Source organism: Tachyglossus aculeatus, chromosome 5, assembly GCF_015852505.1.
Source record: "Tachyglossus aculeatus isolate mTacAcu1 chromosome 5, mTacAcu1.pri, whole genome shotgun sequence".
Taxonomy (NCBI): domain Eukaryota; kingdom Metazoa; phylum Chordata; class Mammalia; order Monotremata; family Tachyglossidae; genus Tachyglossus; species Tachyglossus aculeatus.
In genome coordinates, this window is record NC_052070.1 from 25,279,160 (window position 1) to 25,294,491 (window position 15,332).

Sequence of the window (15,332 nt, forward strand, 5' to 3'; positions counted from 1 at the left end):
ATTGAAATTTTCAGGAAGAAATTCAAGTCCCTTTTTGGCAGTTATAACGAATAACCAAAGTCATCTCATTTTTCTGTTTGATATATTTCCCATATCTCCATCATTATGATCACCATCCTGGCCCAAATCCTTGTCTCCTTCCAGATGAATTACTGCATTAGCCTCCTTAGTGTTCTTCCAAGTTCCAGCGTGTCCCCTCTTCAGTCTTTCTGGTCCTATTCATAAAACACCATTCAGAGTGCATGGCTACCCATTTCTCTCTGCATCAAACTACCAGCTAATCTCCTTCTTACCTTCACTCACTCTTCAGGCATTCACTACACCGTACACTTTTCACTTTTCCCAAGTTCAACTTCTAACTAGACCTCACTCTTAACTCTCCCATCTCTGTCACTTTGTGCAAGCTCTTTCCCCACTATGGATCTCCCCTCTGCTCAGATCCAACACACCACATCCATTCTCTCCTTCAATGTCCTCCTCAAATTCCACCTCCTCCAGGAGGCCTTCCCTGATTACTGTCCACCTCATAGGACATATTTCATCATCCACCCTTCAGACTTAGTGTTCATTCCTTGCATTCATTTCATTTTTGCTTTTGAATTATACCAGTTATGGCTATGTTTACTCTAGCTTGGAAACTTCATGAGGACAGAGCCTTTTTTTTCTGTATAATTCCCAAACAACTTGTTCTGTGCTCTGCATAGTAGGTGCTCAATTAATCGCATGGATTGAATTAGTCTTACTTCACTTCCTATTGTGTGTATTTAGTTCATGTCTACCTGTCCTCTCCATTAAGGCACCGAGGGTAGAGACTGTGTCTTCTAATTGTATTGTATTCTCCTCAAGGGTAAATATTGTATGTTTTCCTTCTGTTTTACTTTCCCAAATGTTTAGGACATAAATTGCCCTACATTTAGTATGCATCATTATTACTACTGTCACTACTTCTATGCTGTGCACCAGTGAATCCTGATAAAGATTTCATAATAATAATAATGTAATAATGATGGTATTTGTTAAGTGCTTAGCATGTGCCAAGCACTGTTCTAAGCGCTCAGACAGATACAGGGTTATCAGGTTGTCCCACATGGGGCTCACAGTCTTGGTCCCGATTTTCCAGATGAGGTAACTGAGGCTGAGTGAAGTCACTTGCCCATAGTCACACAGCTGACGAGGCAGAGCCGGGTTTTGAACCCACGACCTCTGACTCCCAAGCCCAGGCTTTTCCCACCAAGCCACGCTGCTTCTCATATTTTTGTATTTCATATTGTGATCTGATGATTTGGCTTTCCAATTCTGCTCCAGAAAAAAAAATCCAGTTGGGAGTCAGAGGACCTGTTTTCAAATCCTGGCTCTGCCATTTGTCTGCTCTGTTATTGTGGGCCAGTCATTTCATTTCTAGGTGCCTCAGTTACCTTTTCTATAAAATGGGGGTTCGTTACCTGTTCTCCCTCCTACTTAGACTGTGAGTCCCGTGTGGGGCAAGGATTGTGTCCAATGGGATCCAAGGAAGGATACTCTAGTCTGTGACTTTCATGCTACCTCTGAGAAACAGGGTGGCCTAGTGGATAGAGCACGGGCCTGGGATTCAGAAGGTCATGGGTTCTAATCCTGGCTCTGCCACTTGCCTGTTGCATGTGACCTTGGGCAAGTCATTTCATTTCTCTGCCTCAGTTCCCTCATCTGTAAAATGGGGATTAAGACAGTGAGTTCTATGTGGGACAGGGACTGTGAACAACCCAGTTATCTTATATCTACCCCAGCACTTAGAACAGTGTCTGGCACATAGTAATAAGCACTTAACAAGTACCATAATTATTCTGTGTCATCACCAGTGGTTTCCCAGTGTGGCTCTGGAGGTCTCAGGCTCCCGGAGCTTCAGGACATCTTCAAAAGGAGGCTCAATTCTCTCAGAGTCATCCTAGTTTTTGTGGGTGTGGAATAGAGTGAGGTTCAGTGGGGTTGAGTGGAGGGTCATACCTACCTAAAAGAATCAGTCAATCAGATTCAATCAGTCAATTGTATTTACTGAGCACTTACTGTGTGCAGAGCACTGTACCACTGTAGCTTGGGAGACTACAATACAACAGAGTTGGTAGACATGTCCCCTACTCACAAGGAACATATGGTTCTGAGGGGGAGACAGACATTAATATGAATAAACACATTAAGGTTATGTAATAATAATAATGATAACTGTGGTATTTGTTAAACAATTGCTATAATAATATTAATAATAATGATGCCATTTATTAAGCACTTACTATGTGCAAAGCACAGCTCCAACTGCTGGGGAGGTTACAAGGTGATCAGGTTGTCCCATGGGGGGCTCACAGTCTTCATCCCCATTTTAAAGATGATGTAACTGAGGCCCAGAGAAGTTAAGTGACTTGCCTAAAGTCACACAGCTGACAATTTGCAGAGCCGGGATTTGAACCCATGACCTCTGACTCCAGAGCTCTTTCCTCTAAGCCACTCTGCTTGCTATGTGCCAAGCACTGTGCTAAGCTCTGGGGATAGATGCAAAATCATCAGGTCCTACATGGGGGTCAATCTTAATCAGAGGGAGAACAGGTATTGAATCCCTATTTTACAGATGAGGGAACTGAGTCACAGAGAATTGAAGTGACTCACCCAAGGTCACATAGTGGACAACTGGCAGAGCCAGAATTAGAATCAATGTTCTATGACTCCAGGTCCTTGTTCTTTCCACTAGTCCATGCTGCTTCTCACATAAGTTCTGTGGAATTGAGGGTGGGGTGATTGTAATAATAATAATAATAATAACAATAATGATAATAATAATAATAATAATAATGGCATTTGTTAAGTGCTTACTATGTGCAAAGCACATGTTCTAAGTGCTGGGGGGATACAAGGTGATTTATTGATTTATTTATTTTACTTGTACATATCTATTCTATTTATTTTATTTTGTTAGTATGTTTGGTTTTGTTCTCTGTCTCCCCCTTTTAGACTGTGAGCCCACTGTTGGGTAGGGACTGTCTCTATATGTTGCCAACTTGTACTTCCCAAGCGCTTAGTACAGTGCTCTGCACACAGTAAGCGCTCAATAAATACGATTGATTGATCAGGTTGTACCACGTGGGGCTCACAGTCATCATCCCCATTTTACAGATGAGGTAACTGAGGCTCAGAGAAGTTAAGTGACTGGCCCAAGGTCGAACCCATGACCTCTGACTCCAAAGGTTGTAACCTTGTTGTGGGCAGGGAGTGTGTCTACCAACTCTATTATATTGCACTTTCCCTAGTGTTTTGAACGGTGCGCTGTACACAGCAAGTGCTCAATAAATACGATTGATTGGTCGACAAAGTATCAATCAATCGTATTTATTGAGCGCTTACTGTGTGCAAAGCACTGTACTAAGCGCTTAGCACTGTACAGGATACTTAGTATCCTCCCTACTCAGTGTTCAGCTTCATGAGTTCACATACCTGCTTCTATCCCAGGAAGCCAACCCTTGTTTTGCTGTTAGAGGATTTCAGAATACGGGGTGAGTTGGCAGTATTGCAGCCTGGGGACCTTGCTGGTCATCCAATTTGTACTTCCCAAGCGCTTAGTACAGTGCTCTGCACATAGTAAGCGGTCAATAAATACGATTGATGATGATGATGATCCCATGACCCAAACTACTTCACCGGACTGAAATCCTTCTGGCTCTGGTGCCCTTTGACCGGTGGGAAGTGCTCACTTGGTTCTTTAATCTCCAACTGGCTGTCTGCCAGGGAATTCTGCCCTTTCTAAGGGAGGCTGCAATGTTAAAGAAGCAGCCGGGGCTAATCCGTTCAGTTAGGAAAACACGGGGCAGATGGAAACTCATTCCCTCCAGCCGTTTCTGAATAAGGAGGCTGTGAATGAGCACGCTTTGTATTGATTTTGTTTTCCTTCTTTGGTATTTTTTCCTTTGAATCCCGACTGCTCGATACATCGGTGTGATGAGGACCTTATAATCATAATTCGGGAATGATACGCTTTCAGTGTAAATTCCATTTTGATAAAATACCTCTCAGTCTATCGTATGGAACTGTATACTTTGATTCTGTTTTTGAATAGGAATAAGGGTATGATAAGCTGTTGCCTTAATTACCCTTTGGTTGATTTACTTAGAGTACAATGAATCCAGGAAAAGGCAAGATGTTTCAGAGTGATTTAAGGCACTAGTTGATTTCAATTCCCTTTCCTCTGTGTCTTGTGGTTTGTTTCTGGGCTTTCATTTTATAACAGATTTTCCTTGTTTTTGAATAATTGGACTGTGTGCAGCTAAAACAAATAGGGTATATTGTAAAGAAAAAATGTTATTTAAGAGCTGCTTGGTCTCCAGGAAATCATGGATTGGATTAATACAATAGTCTCTTATTTTCTGACCTCTCTAAGAGCTATAGAAACTAACATGCTATCCAGAATACCCAGCATTACTGAGTTTGGAATTTGGGATATGCAGTGCTTTTACCTTAAACACAATTAAATCAGCACACATCCAAACAGCTGGTGGGCCGCGACTCAAAATCAATCAACCAGTTTTAAGTCACCTTAGACTATCTTATTTCTCTTTACAGTTGCACAGAAGAGATTTGAGGGAACATACTTTCCATTTGGATAAATCCCTGGTTTTAGTTGCCTTGTTTTCATAATTCTAATACCAACCAGTGAAATTGTAACAGAGGGGAGAAAGAAACACAAGTCCTTTCATTCTAGACATTTCAGAGCACTTCTGTCAGTCATATGAGTATAAAATACTGTATGTATGTATATGTTTGTATGAATTTATTACTCTATTTTATTTGTGCATATTTATTCTATTTTATTTTGTTAATATGTTTTGTTTTGTTCTCTGTCTCCCCTTCTAGACTGTGAGCCCACTGTTGGGTAGGGACCATCTCTATATGATGCCAATTTGTACTTCCCAAGCGCTTAGTACAGTGCTCTGCACACAGTAAGCACTCAATAAATATGATTGAATGAATGAATGAAAATACACTGTTTGATGTGTTGGATTTTGTATCTAGAATAACGGTACCTAACCAGTTGCATAATCATCAAAACAACACTAGATTAGAAAAATCAGCCATTAGAAATAACACTGTTAAGTAGCTAAACAGGGAACACTCAATTCTTCCATAATAAGTCTATCCATACTTCCCAAATGCTTAGTACAGTGCTCGGCACACAGTAAGCGCTCAATAAATATGATTGATTGATTGAATTAGAGTATATTCTTTGGAAGACACAAGCCTATCTGGTTGCAGCATTTGTGCTTTGGAGAATGATCCCTGAGGCTTAGGTCCAGGGGGGGATAGTATAATGCGAGTTTTCCTTAACATGTAGTACATCAAAGACATAACCCCCATGTTATGGAATTGAATGTGTGACAATCTTATTTTTGTGTTTATTAAAGCAACAGAATGATTTAGAGGAAAGAGCTTATGCTTGGGAGTCAGAGGACCTGTTTTCAAATCCTGGCTCTGCCATTTGTCTGCTCTGTGACTGTGGGCAAGTCATTTAACTTCACGTGTCACAGTTACCTCATCTACAAAAATGGAGGTTCATTTCCTATTCTCCCTCCTACTTAGACTGTGAACCCCATGTGGGAGAGGGATTGTGTCCAATCTGATTAACTTGTACCTACCCCAGTACTTAAAACGGTTCTTGACACTTAGTAAGTGCTAACAAATACAATCATAATCATCATCATTTTAATAGTTATTCTTCTTATTTAATCTGAAAAGGTGTCTTGAGACCATGCAACTCTGGGCAAAGCAAATATTGAGGTAGGAAGTGTAGCCAATAAGATGATTTTTATTTTATTTTACAATCTGACATCAGTTCGTTGTTTTTTTTTTTTGCCTGCTAGGTACCTCTTACAGCATTTCTCTAGAGAAGATAATTCTGCAGCAGTTGTGACCTCTTCCAATCGAACACTCCCCAAATTATCATCTCTGGACTCCCAGCTGCCACTCAGCCGGAGGCAAGAACTAGCAAGCCAACTGGAACTGGGCCCATTCGGCCGTCGAGATTTTTTTTTTTCCTTCTTACACAGGGCAAAGGAAGACTGTGATAGAAAGCTACAAAGATGAAGTTGGGCAGAGTGGAGTTCTGCCACCTCCTGCAGATCATCGGGCTTTTCCTCTGTCTTTCTGGGACGAGTCAGGTGGAGCTCTCCAGGTCCAAATCAAAGCCCTATTTTCAGTCCGGCAAGTCAAGGACCAAACGCAGCTGGGTGTGGAATCAATTCTTCGTGCTGGAGGAATACATGGGCACAGACCCCCTCTATGTTGGCAAGGTAAACGATTGCCCTGGCAGGTGGAAGAAGCAGATGTTTATTTTTACATGTGTGTAGTTTGGTGAATTGCAAAATTTATTTTGCCTTGAGGAGTTAAGATCGTGGAAAGATAAAGCCACAAAAGCGACAAAAGATATTTTGTCTTGAAATACGTGATCAGCAGGTGGTCTTTATTCGAACTACTCGTTGGGCTAGAGTCTTATTCTAGCTGGCTCTCAGTGTAAATTAGACTTGTAAACCTCAGTCACTAGAGTGCCACTTAGCTCCCCTTTTGAGCACCAGTGTTCTAACCACACCACCGTAACAATAATTTAAGGAATGGAAGGGGACCAAAAGAGTCAAAGCAACTTCCCAGTGAGCGTTAGTCAAAACTCAGGAGTGGCTAGAGCCTTGTAAAATCTGTCTCTGTATTTCCCAAGATGGCATCTGTTAATATGTAACAAATAGAGTAGAACCTCATTAATGTGATATTGTTTCCTGTGAAGTTTTCATTTATACAGAGTAATTCTTCCCCCATCCTTCCTAAGGGATAGGTTTTTTTCATGCCAATAACTTCTTGTGAAATGCAGTTCATTTTTACCATGAAGTCGGTGTTTTTCCAGTGGGTAGCAGCAAAGTCGTGCATTTTTGGATGCTTAGTGCAGAGCTTATCATCTAGAAATATCCATCTCCTTACCGGTTGGCCAGATTGCCTAAATATACCCGTGCACCGAACGCTCCTCATTTTAGGAGCCTTCCCTGCCTAGCATTGCAGAATTGAAATAAGCATCACTGTCAGCGGACCAGGCTCCCCAGCCCACCACAGCTCCTGCAAGAGCTGTAGAGCATCCTCGGTGCTATGGGAAGGGAAACCACCCCCCTCTTCTCCTTCCTCAGACACAGGCTAAAATCTCGGCTTCATCCTGGCACCCCTTTGTGCTGAGGCAATGCTAGGCAGGAAGGAGAGCCGGGCCTCTTCTTCAGACCCATCTGTGTCCAAAAGGTAGGTTTCTTTGTAATTCTTTTATAAGTTAGAGATGCAAGCACGCTAAGAAAATGGATTTGAATGCCAATTTTGGCCTGTCCAGTCCAACGCCGAGCCGCATTGCAATAGGGTCTTGGATTAATACGAAGGTTGTTAAAGCGAAGTGTAAAATTGTGGGTTTTCTCAAGTTTGAAAGAATGACATTTTTTGCTGCGTATTTTTGGCTAAAATGAAATCTCACGTTTTGCCGCTGTCATGGTATGGGGTGTGATGTGGTGGGACTGGGGAGAGCGAGAGGTAGGTCTGCAGGGTGCAGAAATTAGAGGGTCCCCCCAACTAGCCTGAAATGGGGGGGGGGTCTCTCCCAAAAGCAAAACTAGCAAATAGTGAACCCCTATCCCCTTAGGAATCTCTCCCATCCAGAGCCCCCAAGCCCCCACACTAATCAAATCATGCCATTCCCACTGGAAACACTGGGATGGATTGACTTCCACCTCGTTGGCAGTGGAAGTTGTCTCGACACAAGGATGGCTAACTTGCCACTGTCATTAGAAAATTCACCTGAGAGATGCTTGAATCTCATCAGTAGGTTTGTAAGACTACTAACCAGTTGCCTAAACTTCTTATTTTGACCTAAGAAGCAGCATGGTATAGTCGGAAGAGCACAGGCCAGGATGTCACAGGACTTGGGTTTTAATCCTGGCTCTGTGACTTGTCTGTTGTGGAACCTTGGGTAAGTCACTTCTATGTGCCTCAGTTTCCTCATAAAATACCTGCTTGTCCTCCTCGTTAAACTCTGAGCCTTCTGTGGGACAGGGACTACGTCCAATCTGCAAATCTACTCTAGAGCCTAGTTCAGTGTTTGGCACACAGTAAGGTCTTAACTGCAGTTATTATTATTAAGTTCTCATTTTGGCAAATTAGCTGCACCTTCAGACCCTACCTATGGAACCCAGCAAAGACAGGGCCCCGCTCCCATATTACTGGCCTAGGGATAGGGCTAGCTATTTGAATGACAAGGGGATGCACGGTGGCTTGACCATTTTGAGAAGCGCTCTCAAGTCCAAAACACTGCTCCTGAATTATCTCAGTTTCCTTGTTCGACAATAAATCAGTGGTATATTTTGAGTGCTTATTTTGTGCTGGGCATTGTGAAAAACATCCCCACACTAGAAGCAAGACAGAGGTGGGATTGATCTCAGAGAGTTTTTGGTAAGTAAATCACAAATCCTTGTGCATATTTCATGATCAGCCTAGCATTTAGTACAGTGCTCTGCACTCAGTAAGTGCTCATTACTGGAGCGGAGACCATCACACTCTGGTGCTGCTGCTGCTGTTTCCTTGGGGGCACAAAACTGAGCCACTCTGAGGAGCAAAACAAGTCCAATGCCCCCCTCAGCCATGAACCTCTGTTCACATATGGGCTCTGGCTCTGATGATCAAAAGGTAAATCCTCGCAAAACCATATGAAATGAGAGAAATAATGTCAGTTGCTTAAGGCAGCATTTCTCTAACGAAGAGGAGGCACACAGCTAAGGAAGGTCATATCTCTTCTAAGCAAGTGATTTTTGCTACCTCTTCCTTTTGGGGATTTTCCTGCCAGATAAGGATATATTATAATAATAATAATAATCATACTATTTCTTAAGTGTTTACTATAAGCCAGGCACCATATATGTTCCTCCTCCTCCTCTCCCTGCCAATCTCAACCCCATCCTGCACTGCTTTTAGAGTTGCCACCCACCTGTCTCTCCTGCCTCCTTTTCCCATATTCTGAACTCCTCCATCACCATCTGTGTGGTAGAGTGGACACCGACAACCCTTGGGAAGCTGGACATTGAGACATATGAGTCTTTACGTGTGACACTGGCCTCACAGTGTAAAGTGACAGTGTCAAAAGAGTCGGTCAATTGTATTTATTGAGCACTTACTGTGTGCAGAGCACTGTACTAAGTGCTTGGGAGAGTATAACAATATCACAGACACACTCCCTGCCCACAGTAAGCTTACAGCTTGCAGAAATGCACCAACCTCACCCAATATTAGAACGTTTCTCTGGAGGACCACTGAACTCCGCACTTGCTTCCGAGCCACCACATTCCCTTTGTAGAAACCTTGTGATTCCAGATAAAAGCTCCAGGAACTGAGGTGGAGGGATGCTGGGTGATGAAAACATAAAGGCGTCTGGTACTGGATCTGTATTGAGGAAGGGATGGACTAGTTCATTCATTCAATCGTATTTATTGAGTACTCACTGTGTGCAGAGCACTGTACTAAGTGCTTGGGAAGTACAAGTTGGCAACATATAGAGATGGTCCCTACCCAACAGTGGGCTCACAGTCTAGAAGAAAAGCAGGCTGTGATATAAAACCAGGCAAAGGGTCATCTTACCATGTGCCCCCACCGAGTTCTCTGCCTGCCCTCCTGATGGACCGTCCCTGTCCCCATTTCTGGCTTGCCTTTGCTTTTTCAATGTAATGGTTGCCATGACATCTCTCTCCTCACCCCAACCAGAGCTGAAAATAAGGAGGCAATTTGAGCTGGGGGAGGAAGAGGGCAAGTAGTAGTTATGATGGAGGAGGCCTGGTAAGGAGTCACCCTGCTTCTCCTCTTCCCATCCAGCAGAGAGGGGGCAAATGTAAATTCTGGGGAGGGGCCCAAAGGGATTGAGGGAGCAGAGAAGTTGTGCTTTCCCTGACAGGTAGCACCTTGGGTACACTGTCGGGTATTTTTCAAGGCCTACTTGTACAGCAATAGGCTCCTACGTGCATGACTCAGACTCAGCATAATGTTTTTCCTAAGTTTCCATCTGAATTCTGACAGACAGTAATAGCACAACATCCATTCTCTGTTCTCTTGAAAATGAGCTGCCCACAGGCAGGTCACTAGGAACTGTGGGTGTGGAATTTACTTTCATGGATTTTGTCTTGTGCTGACTCAGCTGGTGAGTCTTCCAGAGTGTGGAGGGTGTCCTCAGTAAGTGACTTGAGGCCCACAGTTGGGCTTGGTTTACAAAGGTGACAAAGATGAAGAAGAAAATCCTTCCTCCCCTGTCAGTGTTTGAAAAGCCCACTGAATTAATTCCCTTCTCCTCATTTTGCTTTTTCAACCTCAGTAAACCCTGATTGAATGGGGTGAAATTCAGCAACAGTATACACACCAGCTCATGTTTCCTTAATGTGAGATAGAGAAGCAGCATGGCTCAGTGGAAAGAGCACGGTCTTTGGAGTCAGAGGTCATGGGTTCAAATCCTGGCTCTGCCACTTGTCAGCTGCTTGACTTTGGGTAAGTCACTTAACTTCTCTGGGCCTCAATTATCTCATCTGTAAAATGGGGATGAAGACTGTGAGCCCCCTGTGGGACAACCTGATCATCTTGTATACCCCCAGCTCTTAGAACAGTGCCTTGCACATAGTAAGTACTTAATAAATGCCATTATTATTATTATTATTATTATTATTATTTGTTCTCTCTCTGTACGGAGCAAAGCAGGACATATAGACAAGGACCACTAAGGAGTTAAGTGGGGCTGGCAACCTGCCACCCATTTAATAACACTGATAATAACAGTGGTATTTGTTAAGCGATACTATGTGCCTAGCGTGGTACTAAGCACAGGGGGGATACAAGCAAATTTTGTTGGACACAGTCCCTGTCCCATGCGGGATTCAGTCTCAATCCCCATTTTACAGATGAGGTAACTGAGGCACGGAGAAGTGAAGCGACATGCCCAAGGTCATTCAGCAGAGAAGTGGTGGAACATGGATTAGAGCGCATGACCTTCTGACTCCCATATTCTACTCTACACACTACTCCATGCTGTTTCCCCATTTCATTTACAATTTCAGCCAAGAGCAGGCCTGATTGAGCTGGGCTTCTCAGACACCTGGGGATTTGGCCTGTCTGCTCTCATCTCACCGTCAGCCAGCCCTGACCTGGGGGGCTTTCCGGAGCCACTTTCTCTGGAGGAGCGAGCAGGGCATAGAAGAGGCAGGGCTGGTAATTACAGTATCTGTTGAGGGCTTCCATATTCCAAGCACTGTTTTAAACAGTAGGATAAAATACAAGGTTATCGAGTTGGGCACCATCACTGTCCTGCATAGGGCTCACAGCCTAGGTAAGAGGGAGGAGTAATTCATCCCCATTTTATGATAAGGAAACCAAGGCACAGAGAAGTTAAGTGACTTGCCCAAGGTCGAACAGCAGGCAATGATAATAATAATGTTGGTATTTGTTAAGTGCTTAGTATGTGCCAAACACTGTTCTAAGCGCTAGGGGAGATACAAGGTATTCAGGTTGTTCATTCGTTCATTCAATCATATTTATTGAGTGCTTACTGTGTGCAGATCACTGTACTAAGCACTTGGGAAGTACAAGTTGGCAACATATAGAGACGATCCCTACCCAACAGTGGGCTCACAGTCTAGAAAGGGGAGACAGAGTACAAAACAAAACATATTAACAAAATAAAATAAATAGAATAAATATGCACAAATAAAATAAATAGAGTAATAAATTCATACAAACATATACATATATACAGGTGCTGTGGGTAGGGGAAGGAGGTAAGGCAGGGGGGATGGGGAGGAGGGGGAGAGGAAGAAGGGGGCTCAGTCTCGGAAGGCATCCACATGGGGCTCACATTCTTCATCCCCATTTTCCAGATGAGGTAACTGAGGTACAGATAAGTATAGTGACTTGCCCAAAGTCACACAGCTGATAAGTGGCATAGCCAGGATTAGAATCCATGACCTCTGACCCCGAAGCCCACACTCTTTCCACTTTGCCGCGATTGGAACCCAGGTCCTTTGACTTCCAGTTTTGCACTCTTTCCATTAGGCCATGCTGCTTGCTGGCAGGTCAAGTTGGCCGATAGTTCTCTGAGGGACTGGAGGAGAGGAGAGGAGCTCTACAGACCAGCCCTGTGGCATTTGTGCTGGGCTGACTGGTGGATTTTCCTTGAGCAGACTCCCAGAAACCCCCTTCACCCCAAAATGCAACTGCTCATTTGTGTGTGTTGCGTATGTTTGCTGTCAGTACGTGTTGCTAAAGGTAGAAGTGTTAAACTTCACCTCAGGCTTCACCTGAGGAAAAAAAGTGTCATGCCTTGATGTCCTGTAGCTCCTTATTCATTTATTTTACTTGTCCATATCTATTCTATTTATTTTATTTTGTTAATATGTTTTGTTTTGTTCTCTGTCTCCCCCTTCTAGACTGTGCGCCCACTGTTGGGTAGGGACCATCTCTGTATGTTGCCAACTTGTACTTCCCAAGCGCTTAGTACAGTGCTCTGCACTGCAGTGCTCAATAAATATGATTGATTGATTGATTGATTGATTATAGACAGGGAACGTATCCACTAATTCTGTTGTGTTATACTCTCCCAAGCACTTAGTACAGTGATCTGTACATAGTAAGCACTTAATAAATACCATTGATTGATTGAGCCGCTTGACCACCTGACCGCTTAGGGAAGTGAAAAGACTGGGCAATTAAAAGACTTGCTCCATGCCACCAGCCAACTGGATAATTCAGAATCCAGAAAAAGGAAATATTAACTTTCAGTAATTATGTAGTTGGCTGTGGCAGAGAGCAAATGAGCCAGATCATTTCTCCAGCCTCCTTTTAACTTAGGTTGTGAGACCCAAGTCCCAAGGCCTATCTGCAAGTCACTTTTGTAAGTAATTGAATGAGAGGGCCTAGCTTCACAGATGCAAGTTGTTAACACCTTAAATACTTCCTGGTGATCCTGCGGGTTGCTGATCTGACTTTGGGGAGGTGTGTTTTATTTCTCTCTTGTATTTAATCAGGCAAGACATCTTGGAGCTGGTGATAGGTTTTGAGGAATGGGAGGGAGATAGCTGGGGCTGGGAACTTGAAAGGTTGTTCTAAGCACAGAGCAATCGCAAGGTGAGTGAGGGAGAGGGCCGGGAGTGGGGGGATTAGGCAGGAGAGAAGCAGCAGAGCAGCACTGTATCAATCAATCAATTGTATTTATTGAGCGCTTACTGTGTGCAGAGCACTGTACTAAGCGCTTGGGAAGTATGAGACAGAGGAGTCAAAGGGTCATGAAGCTGAAAGGGAATAGTCTAGATGGCTAAAAAGAGTGATAGAGAGTCAGTCACGCAGCACTGACAGAAGGAAAGAGAACATGAACAGAGCTATCTATTTGGCCGCAATATTGAAAGGGTGAGCTTTGGTGAGAACCTGGGCATATGGAACTACTGATAAGTAGCTTTATTTTTTTAATTTATGATATTTACTATCCACCTACTATGTGTCAAGCACTGCTTTAAGCGCTGGGGTAGATATAAGTTAATCAGGCCCAGTGCAGTCCCTGTATCCTATAGCACCCATACTCTAAGTAGGAGGGGGAACAGTTATTGATTCCCCATTTTGTAGTTAAGGAAACTGAGGCACAGAGAAGTGAAGTGGCTTGTCCAAGGTCACACAAACAGGTAAGCGGCAGAGTTGGAATTAGAACCCATCTCCTTTGGCTACCAGACCTGTGCTCTATCCACTAGGGCACAGTGCTTTCATTCATTTATTCAATCGTATTTATTGTGCGCTTACTGTGTGCAAAACACTGTACTAAGCACTTGGGAGTGTGCAATATAACAAATGATCAGACACATTCCCTTCTGCTCAATCTCACACAAGAAATACAGGGTCCCCTCAGCCCACTCTAGTTTCTGTCATCCACCCAGCTAATTACTGCCCAGATTTTGGTGAGGTGGTGGATGTAATGTTTAAACCAATTAATGCATTCCCAAGCACGTTTGATAGTGCTACAGGAGGTGAAACATATCTACATAATCATCTGCATAATCAGTTTACTAACGATTGATTAGCTTGTCTGGAAAATATTTGAAGCTGGCACATTAGAGCGTGGCGGGTATTATCACCTTTGTGACCAGTATAAGTGGATCGGATGAATCAGGTTATATTAATATTCTTTGGTAGAAATTTTGTGGGTTTCTTTGTGGGGGCGGGTAGTGCCTGTCTGCCCTCTACAACCTTTTTTACAGGTTGTGTGCGGACACTGCAGGCTTTTCTCAAACAGGGCTCCTGCCTGTTCCTGTAGCTGTGAGAAAATGCCGCCTTGATGAATCTTGAGATTAAATTTGCACTGCTGCTCATCAAAGAGGCACCCTTAATTAACATGTTGATAATTATTGTGTTTAAACAGTTGCTGAGTGCCCAAAATACACTGAGTTTAGCCTGTTCTGTTTGTAGTTATTTTCTAGAGATTACCCTCTGCCGTTCAGAATTGTGCCGTATCTCTTTTTTGTTTATCAGTCTATTTCATGTCGGTCCATATGGATTTATATCAAATAGGAGAACAGTGGGGTCAAGTGAAAAGAGCACGGGCGTGAGAGTCAGAAGACCAGAGAAAATGTAAAGATTTTCTGAGTTTGCATCTCCAGGAGACCTTCCCTGATTAATTTCTAATCTTTGGTGTAGGGATTTAGGTTGACCGTTTCTGTTGTTCTCTGCCCAGCGCCAGCTACAGTGCCCTGCACTCAGTAGGTGCTCAGTAAATACTACTGATGGATTGAAGCAGCGTGGCCTAGACCACGAGCATGGGCTTGATAGTCAGAGGACCTGGGTTCTAATCCTCACTCTGCCCCTTGCCCGCCATGAAGCAGGTCGTAACTTCTCTGTGCTTCGGTTTTCTCACCTGTAAAATGGGGACTACTTAGACTGGAGCCCCACGTGGGGCAGGGACTGTGTCCCGCTTGCATAGATGAGGTAACTGAGGCCCAGAAAAGTTGGGTGACCTGGCCAAAGTCCCACAGAGGACAAGTGGCGGAGCCGGGATTAGAACCCAGGCCCTTCTTTAAATTATACGTTCTAAGTCATTTATTTATATCGATGTCTGTCTTCCCTTCAAGACGGTAAGCTCTTAGTGGGCAGGGAACGTGTCTACCAACTCTGTTAGATTGTAGTCAGCCAGTCAGTCAATCGTATTCATTGAGCACCTCCTGTGTTCAGAGCATTGTATCCGCACATCCGCCAAGCTAGCTCTCTTCCTTTCATTCAATCGTATTTATTGAGCGCTTCCT

At 43.6% G+C, this 15,332-nt stretch overlaps 1 protein-coding gene across 2 annotated transcripts in view; it reads left to right on the forward strand.

Moving 5' to 3' along the window:
• The window catches only part of CDH7 (cadherin 7), a 175,913-nt gene that overhangs the window by 15,186 nt on the left and 145,395 nt on the right, over positions 1-15,332 (forward strand). For both annotated transcript variants that reach the window (XM_038746940.1, XM_038746939.1), the window contains exon 2: positions 5,874-6,302. In XM_038746940.1, coding sequence (XP_038602868.1) covers positions 6,093-6,302 — 210 coding nt within the window. In that variant the 5' untranslated portion in view covers positions 5,874-6,092. The remainder of the gene's footprint in view (positions 1-5,873; positions 6,303-15,332) is intronic.